The sequence below is a fragment of the Tachysurus vachellii genome, chromosome 22, assembly GCF_030014155.1.
Source record: "Tachysurus vachellii isolate PV-2020 chromosome 22, HZAU_Pvac_v1, whole genome shotgun sequence".
Classification (NCBI taxonomy): domain Eukaryota; kingdom Metazoa; phylum Chordata; class Actinopteri; order Siluriformes; family Bagridae; genus Tachysurus; species Tachysurus vachellii.
In genome coordinates, this window is record NC_083481.1 from 13,769,392 (window position 1) to 13,791,674 (window position 22,283).

Here is a 22,283-nt window from a genome sequence, read left to right on the forward strand (position 1 = left end):
AATTAAGAGGGCAATAAATATAAATTTGTGGCTTGTCTTAGAATAATAAACACCTTCTGACCAATCAGGATTGAGAATTAACATCTCTGATATATCATTCATTCATTTTCTACCGCTTATCCGAACTACCTCGGGTCACGGGGAGCCTGTGCCTATCTCAGGCGTCATCGGGCATCAAGGCAGGATACACCCTGGACGGGGTGCCAACCCATCGCAGGGCACACACACACACTCATTCACTCACGCAATCACACACTAGGGACAATTTTCCAGAGATGACAATCAACCTACCATGCATGTCTTTGGACTGGGGGAGGAAACCGGAGTACCCAGAGGAAACCCCCGAGGCACGGGGAGAACATGCAAACTCCACGCACACAAGGTGGAGGCGGGAATCGAACCCCGACCCTGGAGGTGTGAAGCGAACGTGCTAACCACTAAGCCACCGTGCCCCCCCTTCTCTGATATATAATAATAATAATACGTTCTAAATGATTACCAGGGGCAGTGTTTCTATAAGCAGAAATGCAACACTACTGCAGTAAACATGACTTCCTCATGAACAATAAGGAGTTGAAACTGTATTTCATTCCAGAATGCACATTTAAGTAATGACAGAATGCTCACAGTGATGAAAAATAATAATTGCCTTTATTGTACTACCAGTGGTTTACATGTTGTCAGCTGTTTGCTCTGATGAATTAGCCGAGTGGTACAAAAGGACGTAAACGTATTTCCTTTTGTATTACAAACAGACCACAAGAAAACAACAGGGTTATGGATAACCTGGTGTATAACTGACCACATCTGTGATTGTAATGAATTATTTTAAACATACAAAAAAAGCCTTACATTCCCTCAAGCATTTGCATTTCATGCTCAAAAAAGAATATTGCAAAATGAAATTAATAATATACACCATGGAAAACACACTCGAAATAATCTTAACAAATATTACTAATATAATAAGTTAGATGCTGGCACGGTTTACTGTTAAAAAAGAAAAATCTGTGTCCCAAACCCCATTAACCGGAATATCACAATAGTATGTCACTATGTTGTGTGTATGTCTTATAATATTTAGTAGAATAGTTTAGGGTTGGCATGTACCCTCATTATTGGAGCTGGTCTTCTGTGCTAAAATGGGATCACACTCAGATTTCTGGCTCAGATTGACGCGGTTTTAAGCAGCACAGAGACCTGTTCAAAATACCAGCAAATGATGATTCATCAGTCTGTGAGAAAACAAAAAAAGGCAACCTGATGGAGGATTGTGACGGTACAGGACACCCAGAGACACGTTCCTACTGGAACTATGACTCTCCACACTCGAAACTGTGTGATTGTGTTTGGATTCACCATTTTGCAGTGGTATATATAATAAGATACAACAGCACGAGAAAGAGGCCAGAGAGCCAGGCTGCAAGACAGGAAAGTCAGGTGCGCGTTTTGTCTAAAGATGGCGCAAGAAACAAATACACGACGCATCTCAAACCTCTGGTGAATTTTCCTATTTATAAATAGAAAAAGAATCCCATGATCTGCCCTTGTAAAAGAAGGAAGGCAGGCATTGTTTTGCTCATCAAGCACAAACTTAGAAAGATTTTCTACAGTTTGGAAGAACAAAATTATGGCAGTTGTACGATGTTTCCAGAGACACTAGCCGCTCCACATTTTTGCTCCCTACGAGCCGAAAACGTGCCTAAATCAGGCAGTCAAGTGCACTCGATACATGAAAGGCTTGTGCATGGGGCTGGTTAGGAGCAAAAGTGAGGAAGCCCTGTGAGAATTCGTGTGACAGATAAACTTTGGGGTTGAAGAGAGATGAAGCGAGAGGGTTGACACATAGACATGAGCCAATCCTGCAACTCTATTTTACATTCATTGACTGATTCAATTCATGATGCCCAACAGTGGCTACAACTTCTTAAAACTAACGCTCCTGCAAAATCTCGTTTATTTACAAGCGTAATGTTTTATTTACAGCTCTAAAAACACTAATTCTTCTCGTTTAAGAATGCCTCATGGCTGTCAGGCTGAAAGCAAGTGGACTGTACTATTGGGAATAAACTACAGGCTAAAAACGTGTGAGAGAGAAGTAGACTTATTGCTCTTCCCCCAAAACCACAAATTTAAATAAGATTTTTTATGAAAATTCTACTATCATTTTAAAATGACATCTGAAACAAAAACGGAGAGAAAGAAACAGAACCAATAACAACAGCAACAGAGAAAAAAAAATATTACCCAGTAATACTCTACATTCTCAGTGTCCGTAGCGGAGGAGTGCGTGCATGTGTGTTTTCTCTTTTTCCTCCATCAGTTAATAGTCTCTGATAATCGGGAAGCCGGTACTGAATGATGGCACAGGCACTTGTGACCAAACTGCTAATGCTAATGTCCCTAATCCATTAATAGAAATAAATTGCCCCTAAATCTTATTTACTTGATGGTAATTCAAAGGTACTGCCTTATAGTCATTATGAGCATTGACAGTTTTTGGTCAGACTGTTCCATTACTATAACGCTGTGTGTGTGTGTGTGTGTGTGTGTGTGCGCATGTGTTTTCTGGTGGGTATGAGGCAGCTTCTGTCTCTCATGGAGGCGAGGAAGGATAGACTCACGGCTCCATCTCATCTCCATCAAACACGGGCGGCTCAAAGCTCAGAACTTCTTCATACGTCAGCCCTGAGGACAAAACAACATCGCTCCTTTACATCTTCTATGTTGGTTTCCGGAACTACCTAAAAAACCTTTCGGTTTTATTTCCCATCCACTGCATCTATTGTGCGTGTCGAACCACCAATTTTACAAAACACAACTAACTGTAAACATCAGTCAGAAATAATTACCAATCTATCATCAGATCATATTCCTAAATGTTATTTGATCAGCTTACTTTTCCACTCCTCGATGTCCAGCTCCCGGCTCTCAAAGCTCTGGTCGTACGGCTCAGCCTCGGGCTCGTCGTCCGGGTCGTGGTACTGCGCGAAGTACGAGTGGGCCAACGCCTCTGAGGCTGTGATCCGCGTATCTGTGTCCAAAACCAGCATCTTCTCCAGCAGGTCCACGGCTGAGAGACAGCATCGAACAGGCTTCATCAAACGTAAAACTTTCAGGATGCTTTATCAGGCTGTGCTGATCTTATATTCAATTTCAAAACAACCTTAACAGAAGAGAAGAGTTTTAATACCTAATGGGTTTGCACCAATGAACACATCTGCGAAGTTCCTCTTTGGCATGTGCGGCAAAGAATTTATGTAGTTTCTGGCCTGTTGAAAAAGATGACGAAAACACAAAAGTTCTCTCAGACTTTCAGATATTGTTCTAGATCTATGAAAAGTAAGAAGCAAAAATTAGCATAACTCCAAACCACAGCTAGGTGTCTCCACTGGAAATGAGCTCGTGAAATTATTTAGGCCACAATTTTATTTTTTGCCTGGAAACCACAGGGCTTCATAAGTACTCCTCAGCCCACATGAATATTTAACGATTCTCCACTGACTATCTGTCATGCTAAGAAGATAAGCAGCATAAAACAGTGCACACTAGTGTTTTACACCCAGTGTTAAACCTAAGCCTTGGTAAATACTCCACTGAAAGTCTGGTAGGAATTGGGTCAGAGCTGAAAAAAGCAGGCAGAAGGCAAGAGAGAGGGGGATGTGCGACTAGAGGATAAACGGTGAACCGGGATAAGGATCCTTTTAAAAGCACTTTCCACAATAACAAAAGATCAGCAGGGCAGGCTAACAAACAAGGTGGCGTCTCTCTGTTATGGTCGTGCAGTTAGGTGTTTAAAGCAATACCTCACCCAAAAATGTTAACGTTTCTGACAATGACTGAAAGTCACCAGTCTGCATTAGAACCATGCAGATCCATATTGGGTTAACTGGGTAAAGTAAACATCCAGGTGATCACTGATTAGCAGAATCAGAATCAGATTTATTAGCATTACATCCCATGCTGAATGGTTGTCTCTTTATTTTATACACTGCTAGTTACAATACTGTCAGGGGAGTCATTTGTTTAAGAATCTGTACAAAATTTCTAAGCTCTTGGGGACTACTGAGAAATATAGCCATCGTTGTTAAACAGTCTTCTTTGCCATTGTTCACAGACACATTTTCCTCCTTTGGAAAATACCTTTTGTTGGATATTTGCCATGGTATGAGTGAAGGCTGTTCACTAAAAAAATCCCAACAGCGAAGCACGATGGTGGGAGCATCATGTCCACAGTTCCCTTTGGCCTCTTTGACCAATTCCCTCTTTACCCAGAGTTCCCTAGTGGTGCCATATTCTTCCAGTTTTTTGAATAGCTGATTTCATGATGCTTTGTCAGAGGTTTAGGGGTTTTTTTTAACATCCGATCTTGGATTGATTCTTTTCCAGAACTTTTTTTGATAGCTCCTTGGTATCAGCGATGCAGGAACATGCGGATTCGAACTGATTATATTGATTCCCCTACAGTACCTTTGCTATTATTTTTTTTTTTGTTTTTTTGCTATTGGATTTTTTTTGTTTGGTCTCGGTTTGGAGACCTATACTGATAACGGTGTTTATTAGTACTGTGTATTATTTCTAGCTTTTCTTTCAGTCAGTAGTAACATCTTCCTTACTTGCTGTTTACAATAAGCAAGGTGTACTAAAAAAAAAAAAGAAAAAAAAAAAGAGAACCACTCTGACCCGATTAGATTATGAACACAGTTATGGCTCTAACAGACAGGTTCTTGCTCACCTCGTGGCTGGGCATCCTGCTTATTAGTGAAGCTGGAGGAGTTCCAGTCAGGCGCATTATCTGCTGGAGCTGGTTTATATCTAAGGCACCCAAGTCAAGGGGCTTACAATAGCAACGCAAGTGAGGCACTATCCATGGCAAAACACGCTGATACACTTGCCTGTATGTTTTATGCTAGGTCAGAAAGAAGATCACCACTGCACCATTTTCCAATTGTGATGTTTGTAATGTAATGAAACACAAAAATAAAGAATACACCAAGTTATATTAAGGATATGAAATTTAACAAACATGCACAGGCACACGGATATAAAACATTCGGTTGATGGAAAACAATCGAGGGATAGCAAGGATTAAAGGATGAAATGTGAAACGGATAAGAAACGGTGAAGGATGCTGCAGAACAGCTCACAGGAACATGACCCTCTTAGGCTGAATCATATTCCTAAAGCCTATTGCAGGGTTGTGAGTTCAGAATGTCAAGCCTCAAGAGTGACAACAGCGATCCAAGCCCACGTGTGTCAGTAAGTCAACTTACAAACGAGCGATCTCTAAATGAGGAGAGAGGTGGTTCATGCTCAGATTGCAAAAGGGGGGTGAAAGGCGGAAGTCGATGCTGCAAAAGCACTGGGTGAAGCGTGGCTGGCTGGAGCGAAAGCAACACACAGGGAACGTGAAACGCCAAGCCGTCAGAGGAGAAGAGGAGTCACACTCAGGCATAACTGAAAACTCACAGACTCTGAAGATATTTTCATCAAGAGCTCGGGCCCTGGGGTTCCGACGAGCATCATGATAAGCTTCAACTGATCAATATCTTTTAAGAGCAACATAAAGGAAAAAAATGCAGGGATGGCGATGGGAGGGGAAAGGAGGGGGCTGCTATTTATATTTACAACACAAGCTATACGTCATGGTATAATATTATAATCCGTAATCCGCTGGACGTTAGTGAACAAAGCGAGACCAAATGCCAACGTTTTTTTCCCGCATCTGTGGGTTAATCCTTAATAACATGAATGCATTAGTGAGAATCCACAGTCATCAAGTCCCAGATGTGCATGTTAAGCAGATGACGTTTGGAAACATCTGTGTTTCCAAAAGAAGTAAGAAGTTATTTCAGAACACAAGGCTGTGTTTGCTTGAAGAACACGGCGTGAGGAATATTAGGGCTGGATGTCGGAAAATGTCAGAAGCAACGTATCTGATGCGTAGTATACGATTAGTAATGACTGTTTAGAGATCGAGAGGAAAAGGGAAGTGAAAAACACTGGTTGAATGATGATGAGTGAACAGACATGCACACAATTAGTCTCCACACGAAGTAAAGGCACAAAAAGCAAACAAATGGCCAAAATGAGGGAAGGAAGAAAAAAAAAAGGAGGAACCCTTTTATATGTTTTGAAAATTCAGACTGGCCTTGTATGCTCTGTGTGTTGTTTCAAATCCATGGAAACAGCAGGTAATTCTTGGAATGATGATAAGTGCATCATCTGTGCAAACATGCACAGGTTTAGACCATAGGGCCACCAATCACTAGGGTGTAACTAATCTCTTACAAGCAGTTACATAAGCACTGCATATACACGCACACACACACACACAGCGGTTCAAATACAAATGCAAGGCCCAAACGCAAGAAAAACTGAATTGATGGCATACCTGGCCTCAGGTGACCTAAAAGCATTCAATTACATGGCCTGACAAGCATAATATGTCTATTTTTTTTTTATTCTGTTAGGTGTGTTTTTTTGTATTTTTTCCAAAAGCCAGATGTATTTTATGACGACCTAAGTGCTATAAGTTGATGTTCCTGGTGTGGCGTGTGTGGGCTGGTTTCGAGGTAAGCCTGGGAGTGTGTGTACAAAAGTACAAGCAAAGTTCACATTGTTGTGAAAAGAAACAGGCCCAGTGAGTTACTGCAAGGAATTATTGTTCGTTTTCTTACTGTTCCCTTCAGACAAAGAGGGAGTGACGGACAAAACAGAGTTGCGGGCATCTGTGTTATTAGATTCCTCTTAACTGTGTTCTATAAGAAAAACTACAGCTCTGAGAAAACTTTACACAGAGCAAGCAGCCGAATCCCTTATCTGTGCAAATGAAGTCTTGGCAGTTAAAAGATCAATTAACGCCTCACTAGCAGCTTTTACTGAAAGGAGGCAGGTTTGATGGGGGTGAGGATGTACGGGGGAAAGGATACGATCGGTGCCAGGAAACAGAGTCCGTCCAGTGAGAAGCTCGGCCATGATGCAGCCCACAGACCATATGTCCACTGCAACACACCATAAAAGACAAATACAATAATTTAGACCACCAGCAATAATCAAGACATCTGCTGTATTTGTTCCACACACGCTCAGGGTATCAGAAACAATAAGCTTACATAATAACATTTTTAACTCTAAAGGCTGGCATCAGCCCCAACACTGAACCCTTTTTGTATATTAATGCAATTATATTTAGACCAATAAAAATAAACACAAAGCCTGCAACCTGTCATGTTGTAGTGCATCCAGTTCAGCATGATCTCAGGAGCACGATACCATCGCGTGGCCACATAGCCAGTCATCTCATCATCCGTATGTCTCGCCAGGCCAAAGTCCAGGATCTGAGCATAAAACACGACGGAAGAGAATCAGCCATAAAAAGGCACAAAATTACCAGCACGTTTAATTAGATCCCATCGTGCCATCTGTTTGCTGCACTATAAACTCAGTTCTGGGCATCACAGGTTAGTGATTACATAACAAACAATAACAAGTAAAGCACGGTGACAGAACATGCCTACTGACCTTAAGCTCACAGTCTTCATTTACAGCCAGGTTACTGGGTTTCAGGTCCTGCAGGGAAATATAAGAGAAAAACTTTACTGTCTCTGCTTTCCTAACAGCAACAAGAATCATGCGGTCCGATAAACAGTCGGCTCATAATTACCATACTTATGGGATCATAAAGCAGTGTTTACAGAGTCAGCGATGCCAGAAGCATTTCCCCAACCTGGAGCACCTTACCGTGGCACAACCCGCAATAAAATCACCACACCGAAATAATGACAAAAGCCAACAAGGCCCCACAAGTGAATATTACACTGAGCATGCAGCTCTCAGGAACAATCTGTGCTTTTAGTGATTATCACAAACGAACAGAAACATGACAAAGACGGAGAAAGAGAGGAGAAAAAAAAAAATTAGTGTTCACTTACTCTGTGGATGATGTCGGCTGAATGAATGTACTAAAAGGGGAAAAAGGCAAACTACAGTAAGTGAATTTCTGAGTCACTGTAAGGTAGTGAGTTCAAATCCCAGCCTTGCTTTAATCTCACATAAATGAATGACCCGCAGGTCGTTAGCGAGACACTGGAACAGCAGTTAATTATACGCTAAAGTTTGAATGCAATTTATCAGTAATACAAAATCAAGACTAATTGTGTCCCAACTACACGTTATCTAGGCAATAGAAAATGACTAGCAGGAAATTGATTTCTGTTGGTTTTAGACAAAACAATATCCTGGTGCAGGAAATAACCTTTCATCTGCATTCATCATAAACCGAATGCACTATTGTGTCTCACTGTTGTGAATTTAAAACTCCTGTAAGGTACAGTCAGGTTCTCTAAAGTCTAACTGTGTACAATACAATACCTTTAATTTACCAGGGAAAACATACATACATGCAGAAAATTATTATACCTTTTTATTGAGTCTATATACAAAATGCCCCCTAACTGCAATTATTCTCCAGCAAGCAGAAATAGTTTTTGCAAATATCTCAGAATATCATTACTAATGAGACAATATTTCGATAAGGCAGTGGAAACACAGCCTCAGCGAGTTCTATATCAAGATATGAGTGAAACTTTGCACTGAAGTGATGCTGTACGAATTAAACCATGGCCCAGATAAGTGCTTATGGCTGTTCTCAGAAAGCTCTTTATTTTTTTTTTTGTTGCTCTTGTTAGACTCGAGTTAAGCTGCAAAGACAGTCTTGGGTTTAATTACATCTATATTTATTCATTTATATATAAGAAGCAGGGAATCTAAAGACTCAGAAGTAGACAAGCATATTTAAATAATATAGACATAATAACGTATAAAGATATATTGAGACTGCATTATGACCTGCATACTATATGCTAATTATAATATTATATAGCAGAGCAGAGCCCCAACATCAGCTTTGCCTCAGAGCTAGCATTAAAGAAAACAAAAACAAAAAAGAAGCCCTGAGCTAAACTTGTGACAAGCTTTTCATTCCTATACAAAGTGTGTCCTAAAGTGTGTTCCCATACTGACACATCTTTGCCTTCAAACAAAATGTTTATGGCTCCAGCAAGCTAGAGAATCCAAAAAGCTTATAACCACGAAAGCTAGCTAAAATGCTAATGTTAGGAATCAAAACATGCTTAGCTTATGCTCAAGACGGAGCTGGCTAGCGTTCTGGAAATCTTTCTAGACTAAGACTAATAATAGAGAAGGAAGTTTAACCATCCAAGTTAATGATAGAAGTTTCTGTCTGTATATCTGTAATAAAGCTAACTTTCTGACAGATAGAAAGGGATTTAGCAAACACCACATAACGCATCCTTCTAGGATTCCACCTACTATCTACGTAACCCTGTGAACTTCCTTCTGCCGATATACAGCCCTCAGAGCTATTTATTACCAATTTTGCTGATGAGGTGAAACAGGAAATATCTTATTATGGAGAACTAACATCATCATAAGCAGCTGAACTGCCGGAGCTTAGTCAGCACGGCATTGCTGATGGTTCTCTTTTGAATGCTAGGTGTAGAACACGAGGCTTTAAAGTACAATAAACACAGATTAGCAAACGTGATTCTGTTTAATCACTATACGGTTTGAACCCATGACACACCTTGAGATGCCTCTTTATATAAATGTTTTTAGCTGTTGCTTTATTTTAAATCTATAATCTGAAAATTCTCACATGGCATTATTTGGATAACATACACCAAACACTGATAAGTACATAAGGGCTAATATTAATTAATCAAAATAACGAATGGTTTATACACATCATGGACCTAGTTAGCATCTAATCGAAAAGGAACAAACATGCTAGTTATCACAGAACTTTCTAACTAGCCAAACTAGCCTTAGCGGTCAAAAGAAATTATAAATGCCTTGTGACCAGTTTTCTAGTTTCAAAACACTAAGAATCTGTGTAACGTTAGGACACGGCTTGACACAAAAAAAGTGTTGCTTGTTAATTAAGCCTGCTGTTAAGCCTGCTGTTGAAAGATTAAGATGAATGACAAGCTCAAGGTTTACGCTACGGATAATTTGCTAACGGCAAATTAAGTAAGACAAACTGACCTTTAGGCCACGCAAAATCTGATAGATGAGGAACTGCACATGGTCGTCTGTTAGCTTCTGGCATTTGACGATGTTGTTGAGGTCGGCACCCATTAGGTGAGTCACCAGGTACCTGGGATTCAAGAGAAACCACTATGACTCAATAACAGACCAATGGCACATATTGAGCTGAGGTTAACACATTAAGATGAGGTTAACAAGCATTTAATAATAGGTGAGAACTGTGACTCCATCACATTTGCACATTCAAAAACATTACTTAATTTCAGGTTTTGGTTTGGGTTGTGGCTTGTTGGCTGGGTAAATTTGACAGGATATCACATGGGCCACTTTTTCCTGCAGAGTATCAAATGTGTTGGATAAAATAAAGTGCTAAACACATTGTGCAGCAACAATGCTGAATGCACACTGCATGATTTTTGCCCAGATTTTTCCCTGTTGTTGACTCATTTTGGGGACTGCTTGTGTAGTGTGTGTTTCGGAGATGCAAATTTCTTTTAAGTTTTTAAGTTCACAGATTTTCAGACAGCAAGAATGATATAATAATGCCGGTGGGTTTTTTTTTTCAGAACAGACAATCCTGGCTTCCAACAATCAACTCTTCCTATAGTGCCAAATCATCCACCACCTCTACCTGTGCAGGCTCCTTCTTGACACGTCATAGAAAGCTCTCATTACAACATCATGTGGGGGTGGTTTGAGTAATGGGCACTAGGGTAGATCCACAAAACAACAAACCTGAAGTGACCAAATTTGTGTTAAAGCCATTTGTGCAGATTAAGGTTAATATGCAATAAAATGTCCTAAGCAACGGACTTGTTTTATATTCAGGGCACTCACTACAAACCGGTCAAAAGGAGACCGGATGTGGATGTGATTAACACATAGCAGAGCCTCTCAGCACCAGAGCGTGGTCCCAGCCGGTAGAGCGCTGTGCTCCGATAAGAATCATAATCAGCAGCAGTTCCTGCGTAATGATGCCAACACTGAGCTATAACCTAAACAAGTAAGAAATGATTTTCTGTAATGATTCATAAAAACTTTCCTGTAAGCTTCCGCAAACACACACCGCAACCTTGTTTTCCATTAAGAGGTTCTGGTGCAGCTAAATTAAGCTCTGGACTTATCCCCTTTGCCCCTCTTGGAGTATTCTTATCTCTGTCTCCATGGTTTTATGCTTGTGCAAGAGGAAGAGTTGTGAAAAGAACAGTCCACCATAGTCATGGGCATGTGTGCATGCTTGTGAGTGTGTGTGTGTGTGTGTGTGTGTGTGTGTGTGTGGGGTCATGGCGTCAAATACCCTTCACCCTACTGAACTCCAACTCAGAGCAAACTACTGTGTTGTGTGTATGCGTGTGTATAAATAAAACACACCTCACAAACAGTACAAACCTTCTTAAAAGTTTCTGCCAGTTATATCCAAAAGAACCATCTAGAGATCAAGTGAATAAGAACATTTTATAAAAATAGAAAATGAGCTCAAGTGCACTGAGGAAATTCCCCAGAAATTCCCACACAGGAGTTTCTGATAGTCACTGCCAGGAATTTTATACATCATCCCAAAAGACAGCAGTGCCGAGCTTTAGGGGAGAAAAGTGCCTTTTTAATAGGTGCAAGGCAAAGCAGTCAGCTTTCACTTGGGAAGCAGGAGATTTCAATATAATACAAACTAGTGGTCTAATTTAAACCACCACAATCCTGACCAGGTTAGTAAAGATGCTATCAGTGCATCACGCATGTTTATGTACGTAGCACCTCTAGCGTTACTAGCTACTATGGGGTGGCTAACCTGAGCTCTTTTTTTAATTTCACTGAAAATCTTAAACCTAAGCTATTTGTCTTATCTCTGATTTACATTGAGTATGGGTTCTACTGATAATTCCCTATTAAACTGACAAGTGTTTAAATACACACACACACACACACACACACACACAGCACAATATAAACGATACGAACTCTTACTTCAACTCAAATAAAGCTATCACATGACCTTGTTACATTACTCATTGTTGGCCAATGAATTTTAGCTTTCACAACATTAACTTATGAAACAACTATTTATATTTATTTAACTCAAACAATCTGTCTATGCATCAATTTAAAACAAATATTAATGAAATTATCCGGGTTACTTGTACATGGGCTTTCTTTGTCCCACAAGATTCCTATCTATCAGCCAGATGATATCAACATAAAAGGGGAAAAAAAAAGTTCATCCTTGATAGTACAGTTCTGAAGCACATCACTGGTCAAGCCTCAGCACCAACAAGTGGTCAAAACTGGGCCCTTTAGCAAGGCCCTTAACCTTCTCCAGCTGTACCATACCGTGGCTGACCCTGAACCCTGATCCTAACTTCCTAAACTTCCCTATGTGAAAAATACTAAAATAATAATATTAAGTTACCAAAAAAGCTGCATAATAAATCGTGTCAAAACTGCAATAACGCCATTGTTAAACCCAATTAGTAGCCCTAATGGTTTGCGACTCCGAGTGACGATTTAGTCACAAATCATGCAAACTTGCAATCTGTCAAAATGACCGCGGATTTATCAGACAGAGCCGTCTTCGATTCACACGTACAAGTAATTACATACGTGTCTTCACTGTTAGGGGCTCAAACACAATCCTGTAGTTGCAAATTCACTAATTCTAGCAGTCAGTGATCATGAAATGTTAGAGCAGTTGATCTACTGTGGGCTTTTGGGCCTGAAGAGTTTCAGAAACTGATGCATGTTATCATCAAAATGCATACAATATGTGAAAATCTGTGACTTGTGCCATTTCCTGTTTTGTCAGTGTTATCACATCAGTCATCTATTATGATATATATCCCTCGTGTGATGTCTGGATGAAGCTTTTGAAAGGTACACGAGGTACAGATTACACGTTTCCCGTATTGTGTTTCCTTACAGATTTTCGCAACATCTGCACTTTGAAGCAACATTAGGGGGAAATCCTGATGTAGAACAAAGAAGAAAAAAAAAAAGAAGAAGAAAAGAACTGGCTAGAAATCGAGACTAACAATGATGATGATCATGTCTTAGATTCGTGAGACATTTGTATCAGTGACTTGTGCGTCCTCATCAGCTCATCATGGCCCTGTTCGGTACTCCGTGTACTCAGGGCAAGAATCAGGTAAAGTCTTCTTACTGCATGAGTCATTTATTGTTGTCCCATACTTTACAGTCTGCTGAAATAATGCTGTCTGTTCACCTCTCTCTCACTCCCTCCCTCCCTCTCTCTCTCTCTCCCTCTCTGTGTATCAGGTATAGAGAGCTGAAGGTTACTGCACATTCAAATATTACCCATAAAGGGCCGAAAGCCTGTTGCCATAGGAACTGTGGATTCCCAGCACGTGTGTGCTCTAATCCCTTCAGGCAGTCACACTGCTCGCACACGCACACACACACACACACACACACACACACTCCGACGTACACAGCAAGGGGGCCCCTGTGTGCATATTGTCAACAAGCACACGAAAGTGCTGCCAGTGCATTTTTTCACAGTTGTGGTTGTTTACAGTTGTGTGTGTTTGTGTGTGTGTTGGTGTAGCCCCCTGTTGACCATGCATGCAGAGGCAGACACACGCTTGCTAAAAAAGAACAATAACCAATCACGAAGCAATGTCCTATCATCTGTGATTCGTCTTCCTACCAAAAACGGACCTCCTCTCACCATTCTGCCTGGTAACCAAGCACATACACACACACACACACACACACACACACTCACTTACAATCACCCTGCTTGCACACCACCTGCTGCCTCGAGTCTGTCTCTGCAGCAGGCACTATTCTACTTTGTCACATCTGTTTATTAAAATCTCCCACACTCAGAGCTAAGAGAGAAATGTGTGTGCACGAGATTGCATGTGTGCCAGAAAAAGATAACCTATCGTGTGACCAAAGAAAGTCGCGGAGTATCTAAATTAGTAGTGCCTTTTCCTGTTTGTGTGTGTGTTTGTAGTACAGTGCTATAACAGAAGTATTACATTAAATGTGCATGATTGAAGGAGCTGCAGTTCAGGCTGATGAAATCAATGCAAAAATAAAAATAAAAAAAATCACTTTACTCACACATCGGTAAATTCCTCGAGATTGGTGGCAGGCGTGAAAACATCCAACAGGCCGATCACCTGCAAGAACAGTGACATTCAGACAATGCAAATCAGTCTGCGTGCAGCGTGTCTTTAGGAAGCAGACGCTAGAACAAACACAAGTCTCACACAAGCACATGTTCTGAATTTGCATTTCAAAAGTAATCTGAAAGCTCCTTCGAGGAAATTAGAAGCCACTGTAATCCTTCCAGCTACAAACCTTTACAAGAAAGAACAACAAATAACATATTTATTAAAAAAAAAAAAAAAAAAGCAAAAAAAGTCAAACAATGAATGTTAAGGTATTAATAATGGCAGGTGTTTTTGGTGCAGCCTCCAACCTCTGAGCAGTTGTTCAGTGTTCAGACTTGTTATTAACCCCTAGTTTGGGTGAACTTATCACGAGCGGACGGCTCACCGTTCACACCTGGCTCTTTTGTGCGTCTAAGATCTCAAAACCTGTCATTTTTTGAGTGGTGAGAGTCTCGTGAGGCAGCAAACCGGCTTCTATGTTGTCAGGGATGCACTGACGAACATGTCAGAGCATTTATTCTGCAAATGTATTACAGCTATCTGTGACCACCTGCAAAAGGGGTTTGAATAAGACACCGAGACACCTTTCACATCTGTTCTGCACTCTTTATCAGCTCAACAGATGTTAATACCAGGTCTGAATGGGACGAAGAAGAAGGATGTGTCAAAGTTTCTGAGAAATGTCCTTCCAAAATTGAACTTGTTTGTTGCTCATTATGTTGTTAAACCCATTCGGCATGGAAGGAGAAAGCAGAACTGGCTCTCTTGGATCACGTGGACTTCATCTCCTGAAAATAGGATGAAACCTTATCTCAACGGCAGTCTAACGCTTTTAGGATCTCTCCCTGCCATAGAAGTCAGTTGATGAACAGTCTCTGAGTAATCACCCTGGTAACTGCAGCTGTGATGCATCGTCACCTCACGAGTCTTCCAGGCTTTTCTGGGCTCGTCAGGATCGGGAACCCCTCTCCATGACCTCTGTGTGACTGTCTGAATCACTGAGCTGCTCTATAGTGATGACTCCGCTCGTGTTACACAGTTCAAGCCACGCTAGAACGTCCAGCAGCAATTAGGTCACGGCTGGATTATATACCGGCCGTTACAGCACTAACAGGGTTGAAATGTTTTTCAACGTGTTCAAAGATTTGAAGATTATCAAGCGAATTAAAAAAAAATTATACAGAAAAAAAAAAACAGAAATCAATAAAACAGGAAGGAAGCAGTGGCAGTGCGTAGAAGTGTGTGTTAAGCCTGCATGTGTGTGTGTGTGTGTGTGTGTGTGTGTGCAGCCCACCACATTATTTCACCCACGCACTGACAACTACTCTGGGGGGGGGGATTGTTTTCATATATGCAAGCAAACTAAGTTGAGCAGCACTCAGGAAGAGCTTTAATACTCCACTCTGGCTGATTGCCTTCACATTGCAGCTTCTTCTTTTAGTCCGTGTCCTACTTTAAATTACAGTCATTCAATTGTAGATAATGTTTTTAATCAAAGCAGAAAACTACCAATTGCCACAGTGCACAAAATCTATATCATAACGACTGATATAATAATCACGCTTACATCACAGTGCTGTTGAGTTCCTCTTTCTATACATACATATACATACACACACACATACATTATATATATATATATATATATATATATATATATATATATATATATATATATATATATATATATATATATACACATATATACACACACACATACACACACATACACACACATACACACACATACACACACATACACACAGAAGGAGTCTCCGGTGTTAGCGCAGTGCAAGAGTCAGAAGTAAAGCCGTAGCTGTAAATTTTCCATCACAGAACGATTAAAATGGAGAAAGAGTAAAATACGAAACCATGAGAAATGCTGGTTTATAATCTTATAAACCCTATAAAAAGATATTATCAAAAAAAGTGCAAACACGAAGCAACGAGTGATTTTCTTTTTTCCCGTTAAGCCGCAGAAAGACATGAAGAACCGAAAGAACGTCTCTGTGTTGAATATTTATAAAGCAATATGTACTTCTCACACACACAATCTGAAAAAGTGAGATAGTGATCAATAATCTTGCATAAGAAATGCATGGCATGCAGGAGTCAGGGTTTGTGCTCCCTCAAACAGAGGATGTTTGCGTTTAGCTGGTTTTGTGGATGTGGCAAGAGGAAGTAAACACTCGTATCATGGTCCAAGTGAAAGTACAAGCTGAGGCTCAGATCGCCAATGACAGAAGCTGTATTGATGTACGTGAGAAGTGGATTTAGAAATTCATCATAATTCTCATAGCGGGAAAGTCAGAACAGCGAGTCACTTTTTGAGCTCATGCCACTAAACTATTACTATGTCTAACTCTGCACATCACTCTGGCCAAATCATGTTACGTTGCTTGTTCTGCTGTTGTGGAGAGATATAGAACTCACATTCTCATGTTTCATGTGCTTGAGTAGCCGCAGTTCTCGGTAGGTGCGCTTGGCGTGGATGATGGACTGGAAAGGTCGCGACAGCTTCTTCACGGCGACCTTCAGACCCGTCTTTACGTCATACGCCGAGCTGCAGAGAAGAACACAATGTCACTGGGTTTATCTGTCACAAATCAAGATCAGCAAACAACTTAAGTGTCACCGAGGAATTTGTGATTACACTGGAAGGGCAGAGACAAAAAAAAATGAGTCATCTCGAAAAGGTGGAGTTAAAAAGTGCTGAAAACTGTACACTCAGTTATCGGAGAGAGAGAGGAAACAATGATCCTTTATCGAGTAAGGGGGATGGGATACAAGACATGAATCTGTCATTTTATATCATTAAAACAATCTATTTAAAATAACAGACTGTTGTGATGTTTGCTTATTTCCTAAACACATCTACACCTGCCAAGAACGATGAATACACTGTACAACACGTGTCAACACAGTAAAATACTCCCTTCCTTTCCCACATATCTAACTGGAAAGTTAACTCCTAGCATACTAGCTTGCCTCAGGTTTGTCACAATTTCATCATTTCAGTATCAGATTCCCAGTTTGAACGTTTCTTCGTTATTTACATACAGTAACTAACCAGGTAAAATATACCATACCGACCAAAACGACTTGGTGTCAGCCGAATTAGCTCGCTAGCTGGCTTAGCAGACGTGTTCACTTGGTGTTAACTAGCCAGAAAATAAAGCTAATGAGTTAAATGAGAGAAAAACCACAGCTAAAATATGAACAGAGCGACACGGTAGCTGTTTTTAATGGAAGTCCTGTCTATCCAGTAAAAAGAGCTAATTGGTTTGTTGGTGAAGACATTTCAAGAAAAACAATCAGTGAGAAATAGGGCACCTTTTATCTATAAGGAATACAGGACTATTTATAAGAAATACAGATCTGACAGGAATATCAACATTTCTCACAGATGTCTTGGTAGATGACTAATTGACAACGCTTGTGGAATTAAAATGTCGTCGTAATTACATTTAGCATCAGCTGCTAACAGAATGAAACTTTGCTGTACATATCGGAGTGAGCAGAACGTTTCTGAAGTGCAAACAAAAAATATTTTGTGCTAATCAGAATATAATATATAATATCAAATATAATCTAATTTAATACAGTTAGTCGATGGTTTAATGGTCTGGGTACTTTCCAGCTCTGTCATCAACCTTTAACAACAAGGATAAATAAAATAAATGCAAAGCTAATTGTGTGTGGAATCCGCACAAGGCTAATCACGTGTGATCTTTGGGAACAATGGCCTGACAGTTACAACAACACTGTGCTCTGGCTGGTGTGCTTTAAAAGCGAGTCACTAAGAATTCCAGGAAGTGTAACTAGGCCAAGCTTGTAGTATGGAGGAGACAAAAGGTACAGGCACCACTAGCAGTCCCTGAAGAATACGCTTCACCACGCGGTCACTCTCGCTGATAAACTTACTCGAGAGGCTAAAAGAGAGCGCTAGGTGGTGCACCTCGGTAATAACAAGACATCTGTCCATGTCCACACAATATGTTTTGATTATGAATGAAAAGGAAAAAAAGAGGCACATGCGCACACACACGTACACGCAAGCACGCACGCACAAACACACACACACAGAGAAAAAGAGATCCCAGCGAAGTTGTGCACCAGTGATTACATGATCGTCCATACATTCAGCATTACAGCAATAATAAGTTATAATGGTGCTGCTATTTATTTAGATATAAAAGAGAACTCTTTCATTTATGCACCAGGGGAGTCAGCAGTGTCTTAGTTTGCTGCTCTACCTTCCTCTGTACACCTTATATAAGAGTAAATGTGACTCAGATCAGCCTCGCTGCACAGCCAAATCCCACTCAAACGCACTGATTTAAACACAGAGCAACCGCTGATAAAACACCGACTTAAGATTTACAGCAGTACAAGATGCCTGCATATGACATGTACCATCTGTGCACAAATGCTACTGTGACTCAGATTAAGATTGTGAAACTCGGGAAACCACCAGGGCTTGAGGGACAGCTCCCATTTCCTTATCTAGGCACAGGAGACTCTGTTACACATTACTCAGTGGCCGAGAAGGCCAGGGTTATAGATTAGATCAAGGACCAACTATTTATGCAGTATTAATCGATTAAAATAAAAAAGAAAGAAACTGTGTGAACAATGCCACAGGAACTGTTTTTATTTTCCAGCTTCTGTGGGTCAAGAATGTGGCAGCACTCCTGAAAAGACAGACATGCAAAGGAGTGCAGAGAGAACTTTGCTTGTAAGTCGCATTACAGGATGCAAAGAGATATATATATATGTATGTATGTATGTATGTATGTATGTATGTATGTATGTATGTATATGAGAGAGAGAGAGAGAGAGAGAGAGAGAGAGAGAGAGAGAGAGAGAGATGGGGGTGTGTTTGGAGCTGGGGGCCCTAAGCTCGCAATGTTATTCGAGAGAACAACAAGCAATAGAACATAGTCAAAAATCCCCTAAAGTACCTTCAAAAAGACAGCACAAATTCAGCCAGATGGCCTGGCCCCTGAACACGAGACGCATTAATGCTGAATTTCCTGCCTGCTGGGGCCAGATCCAGAAAGACTGTGGTTAAATAAGAGCAACCACTCAGCACTGAAGAATGCTCAATGCATCCCGCATACGTGTTTTACTTGAAATGTTCTCTGTGATTCACAAATGTGAATAAACACTAAGACTCCTTTAGTTTTTTTTTTTAACCAAGACGTTTAGAAACGAGACACACCTGAACCTGTGCCCACCTTCCCTGCATCTGTGCTTGGAAAACATTCCAGAAGCTTCACAGCATTCAGGAAGTGGAAAGCATGTCACGGCACACTTTGCCCTCAGCGTGTGTGTGATCTCCACAAAGATTCTGAGCGCCTCAGAGAATCTAACCACGAGGCACAGAATTTTCCTTTCAACTTAACTGAGCAAAATAGCCACGTAAACAATAGCACAACTTTGCCCAATGACAAGTGAGTGAAATGACAAAAGAACAGCTCAAAACGCTGAAAACCACACGCAATTATGCTCATGGGTTTTTACACAGAGTTGCATTTATTGCACAGGTGGCTCGCTGACAACTACAAAGCTCCAGCATTGAAAGAAATGAACCATTCATGCACAGCCACAGAGACTGATTTACCAAGCTGGCATTTATATGGCAGGGAGCAGTGATCTATTTATGCCCCGAGCATGCGGGAACAAGACGCCCCTGCACTTTTAATCCAACTCAGACACTCTGGACAAGTGGGACAGAAGAGAATCTTAACACCTGAACACGCTCCAAACAGCAGCTACGCCGTAACAGAATAGTGCAGACTGTTCCGCACTGCTAGGAGCAATAAACAAAGCCGAACCCCTGCTGCTCTCGCATCCAGCTTGGCTGAGCTTAAAGTAGCAGTGTGTCATTTTTTGAATCCTTCTGCAAATTACAATCGCAATGTACAGTAGCAAACCTCCAGATTCATGCAAACCTTTTTCTTATTTTATTAGTAGTTGCATTTTACTGAACAGCTCGTATTACAGACGAGGAAAGGGAATATTTCTCAGCCAGAAAAACAAGTCCCGGTTGTAATGTACACAATACATAGGAAACAAAACACTTTGCATGCTGTTAGAAGAAAATAATCAACAACTTGATAAAGTGATGCAGCCGGACACCCAATCGCTTTATTCCACTTATATCGCAGCAGTACGTACAATAAGTACAATTTTTTTTATTACTGAATGTTAATTGTTTAGAGTAACAATGAATGCTGTGGAATGTTATGGACAAGTTATTTCCTGTTATGAGTTTCCTCATCTTTCTCTCTCTCTTTCTGTGGTAGAAATAATATGAAGTTTTACTAGTTAAAGAACAAAATTATCCCACCTCTAAACCGGCCCCATTGACCGTCTTCTGATTTTTGTCTACATTCCTCTTCCACCTTTCCCCTCCACCCTCAGAGTCTGTTTCACTCAGAAATGTCACATCATGCAGGAATGTGCTAACTTTCGTAATCGTTAAAGTAGCGGTTTGGAGGTTGTAAGAACTTCTACCACCTGAACGAATCTGAAGGAAAAAAAAACCTATTCAAGTCAAACCCGTCCCCTAAAAATCTCCCCACGCCCTGCTGAATTCACATGAACCTTTGCTGCATGTTTTTCTGGGACAGAAAAATACAAATAGAAGCTTTAAAGAAAAAGCCATTTAAAAAAAAAAAAAAAAAAAAAAGGATGTGTGGTAATAATCTGACTCTTCATTATCTTAGAAGTTATGTGAGGAAGAGTTGTATTATTGGGACAGAGGACTGCATTCATACACCCACAGATGACATACACAGCACAACTATTTCAGATTCTGCTGCTCAGAGGTCAGGAATCGGAGATCTGTCACTATAGCAAATAAAAACTCTCTCAATTTCTTTATGCCTGGTTACATATCACAGAAGCCCCCCATTAACCATGAGTCACCAAAGCAGCAGTGAGACCACCACCTAATCCTGGAAGTGTGACTCACAGACACGTTGGGTGACATCATCCTGTCCTCCAAGAACACTGAACACCATGTGGCTTAAAAATGTCCACCTCATTCACTTCAAACCTGGACACGAACATGCAAACACTTAATAACTTGTGCATATTTACTATAGACACAAGAAGCTACTATTCAAGCAGATCAACCAGATTCTAGGGTTTGGAGGAAAAAGCAAAAGCATGCATAAAAAAACACACACAGACAGAGAAGACGAATATGTGAATGTTTTAACGCGTGCAAATAATAAATTAAAAAAAAAGGGTGAAAAAGATGTGAGACGATTTAAATCCCTGGTGCGTGCTCGCTCGCGCTCTCTCTCTTGTGCAATGGAGTAACTTTGTGCAAGTGTGCACGCGCATACTGGAGACTTCACGAGCTCGAGCTCAAGTTTAAGCAATAATGCATCACATTAAGTGCAAAAAAAAACAAAAGCATTTACCATACAGATCCATAAGCGCCCGAACCGACCGGAGCGAGGTTCTGGTACCTCTCTGGTACCTCCCAAAATGTTTTATTAAGCTCCTGTCTGTAGAAAGCGGGTCTCTCTTTCTGGGACATTCCTTCCTCTCTCCCAACAAGCGCGAGCTCAAAATCCTGCTGAAAAACCTCTCCTCCTCCTCCTCCTCTTCCTCTCTTCAACGGCTTCGACTTCCTGAACCGAAGACTCGCAGCAATACAACAACAAAAGCTGTAAAAATCAATATCAGCGCATTAAACTGTGCTGCAGGTGCAGTGTTTGGTCGCGCAGTCGAGCTCGCGCTCGCTAACTTGTGCGCGTCTCCGTTCGGACTGAAACTGTCCGCTATAGGAGATCCCTCCTGATTCCGTGCTGCGTTACATAAGCAAACATGACCAAACATTGACAACCGTTTCCAACATCTCGGTTTGGGTGAGAATTCGCATTTTCTAAATATTTTTTTTAATCATTTCACAGTCCTTTATATATATTGTTCCACCAATTTAAACATGATCACAAAATAATAGTACTTTATATTATCTGTACACTTTTTTGTTCGTTTGTTTATAATTTATTTATGACAACTTGCAGGAAATCAACATTTTCTGTTCTCGTTTGTGAA

At 40.7% G+C, this 22,283-nt stretch overlaps 1 protein-coding gene and 1 long non-coding RNA gene across 3 annotated transcripts; one reads left to right on the forward strand and one right to left on the reverse strand.

Annotated features, from left to right (window-relative positions):
• Window positions 1-629: 629 nt before the first annotated feature.
• On the reverse strand, window positions 630-21,996 carry mapk14b (mitogen-activated protein kinase 14b). Of its 2 annotated transcripts, none has more exons than XM_060858010.1 (12): window positions 21,644-21,996; window positions 16,638-16,767; window positions 14,152-14,210; window positions 10,069-10,180; window positions 7,935-7,964; window positions 7,525-7,572; window positions 7,226-7,340; window positions 6,933-7,004; window positions 5,470-5,549; window positions 3,194-3,272; window positions 2,900-3,073; window positions 630-2,688 (listed from the first exon to the last, which is right to left on the reverse strand). In XM_060858010.1, exons 1-12 carry the CDS (start codon window positions 21,760-21,762, stop codon window positions 2,621-2,623), a joined length of 1,086 nt encoding a protein of 361 aa, XP_060713993.1. In that variant the 5' UTR covers window positions 21,763-21,996; the 3' UTR covers window positions 630-2,620. The 2 variants fall into 2 exon arrangements, with proteins under 2 accessions (XP_060713993.1, XP_060713992.1); XM_060858009.1 differs by lacking the exon at window positions 5,470-5,549 and adding an exon at window positions 4,736-4,815 and having other exon boundaries at window positions 21,644-21,995.
• Window positions 10,541-13,767, forward strand: LOC132837958 (uncharacterized). The gene is made up of 3 exons (XR_009647594.1): window positions 10,541-11,074; window positions 12,985-13,207; window positions 13,628-13,767. It is a non-coding gene; the product is annotated as an uncharacterized LOC132837958 (long non-coding RNA).
• Window positions 21,997-22,283: the final 287 nt, after the last annotated feature.

Coding starts and splice junctions, on each gene's coding strand:
- mapk14b (XM_060858010.1), bottom strand. CDS start 21,762: ATGTCCCAGAAAGAGAGACCCGCTTTCTACAGACAGGAGCTTAATAAA. Junction 7,965..10,068: donor AGATTTTGCGTGGCCTAAAG/GTCAGTTTGTCT, acceptor TTCCCCTTTTAG/TACATTCATTCAGCCGACAT. Junction 3,273..5,469: donor TGAAAATATCTTCAGAGTCT/GTGAGTTTTCAG, acceptor CTTTTTCAACAG/GCCAGAAACTACATAAATTC.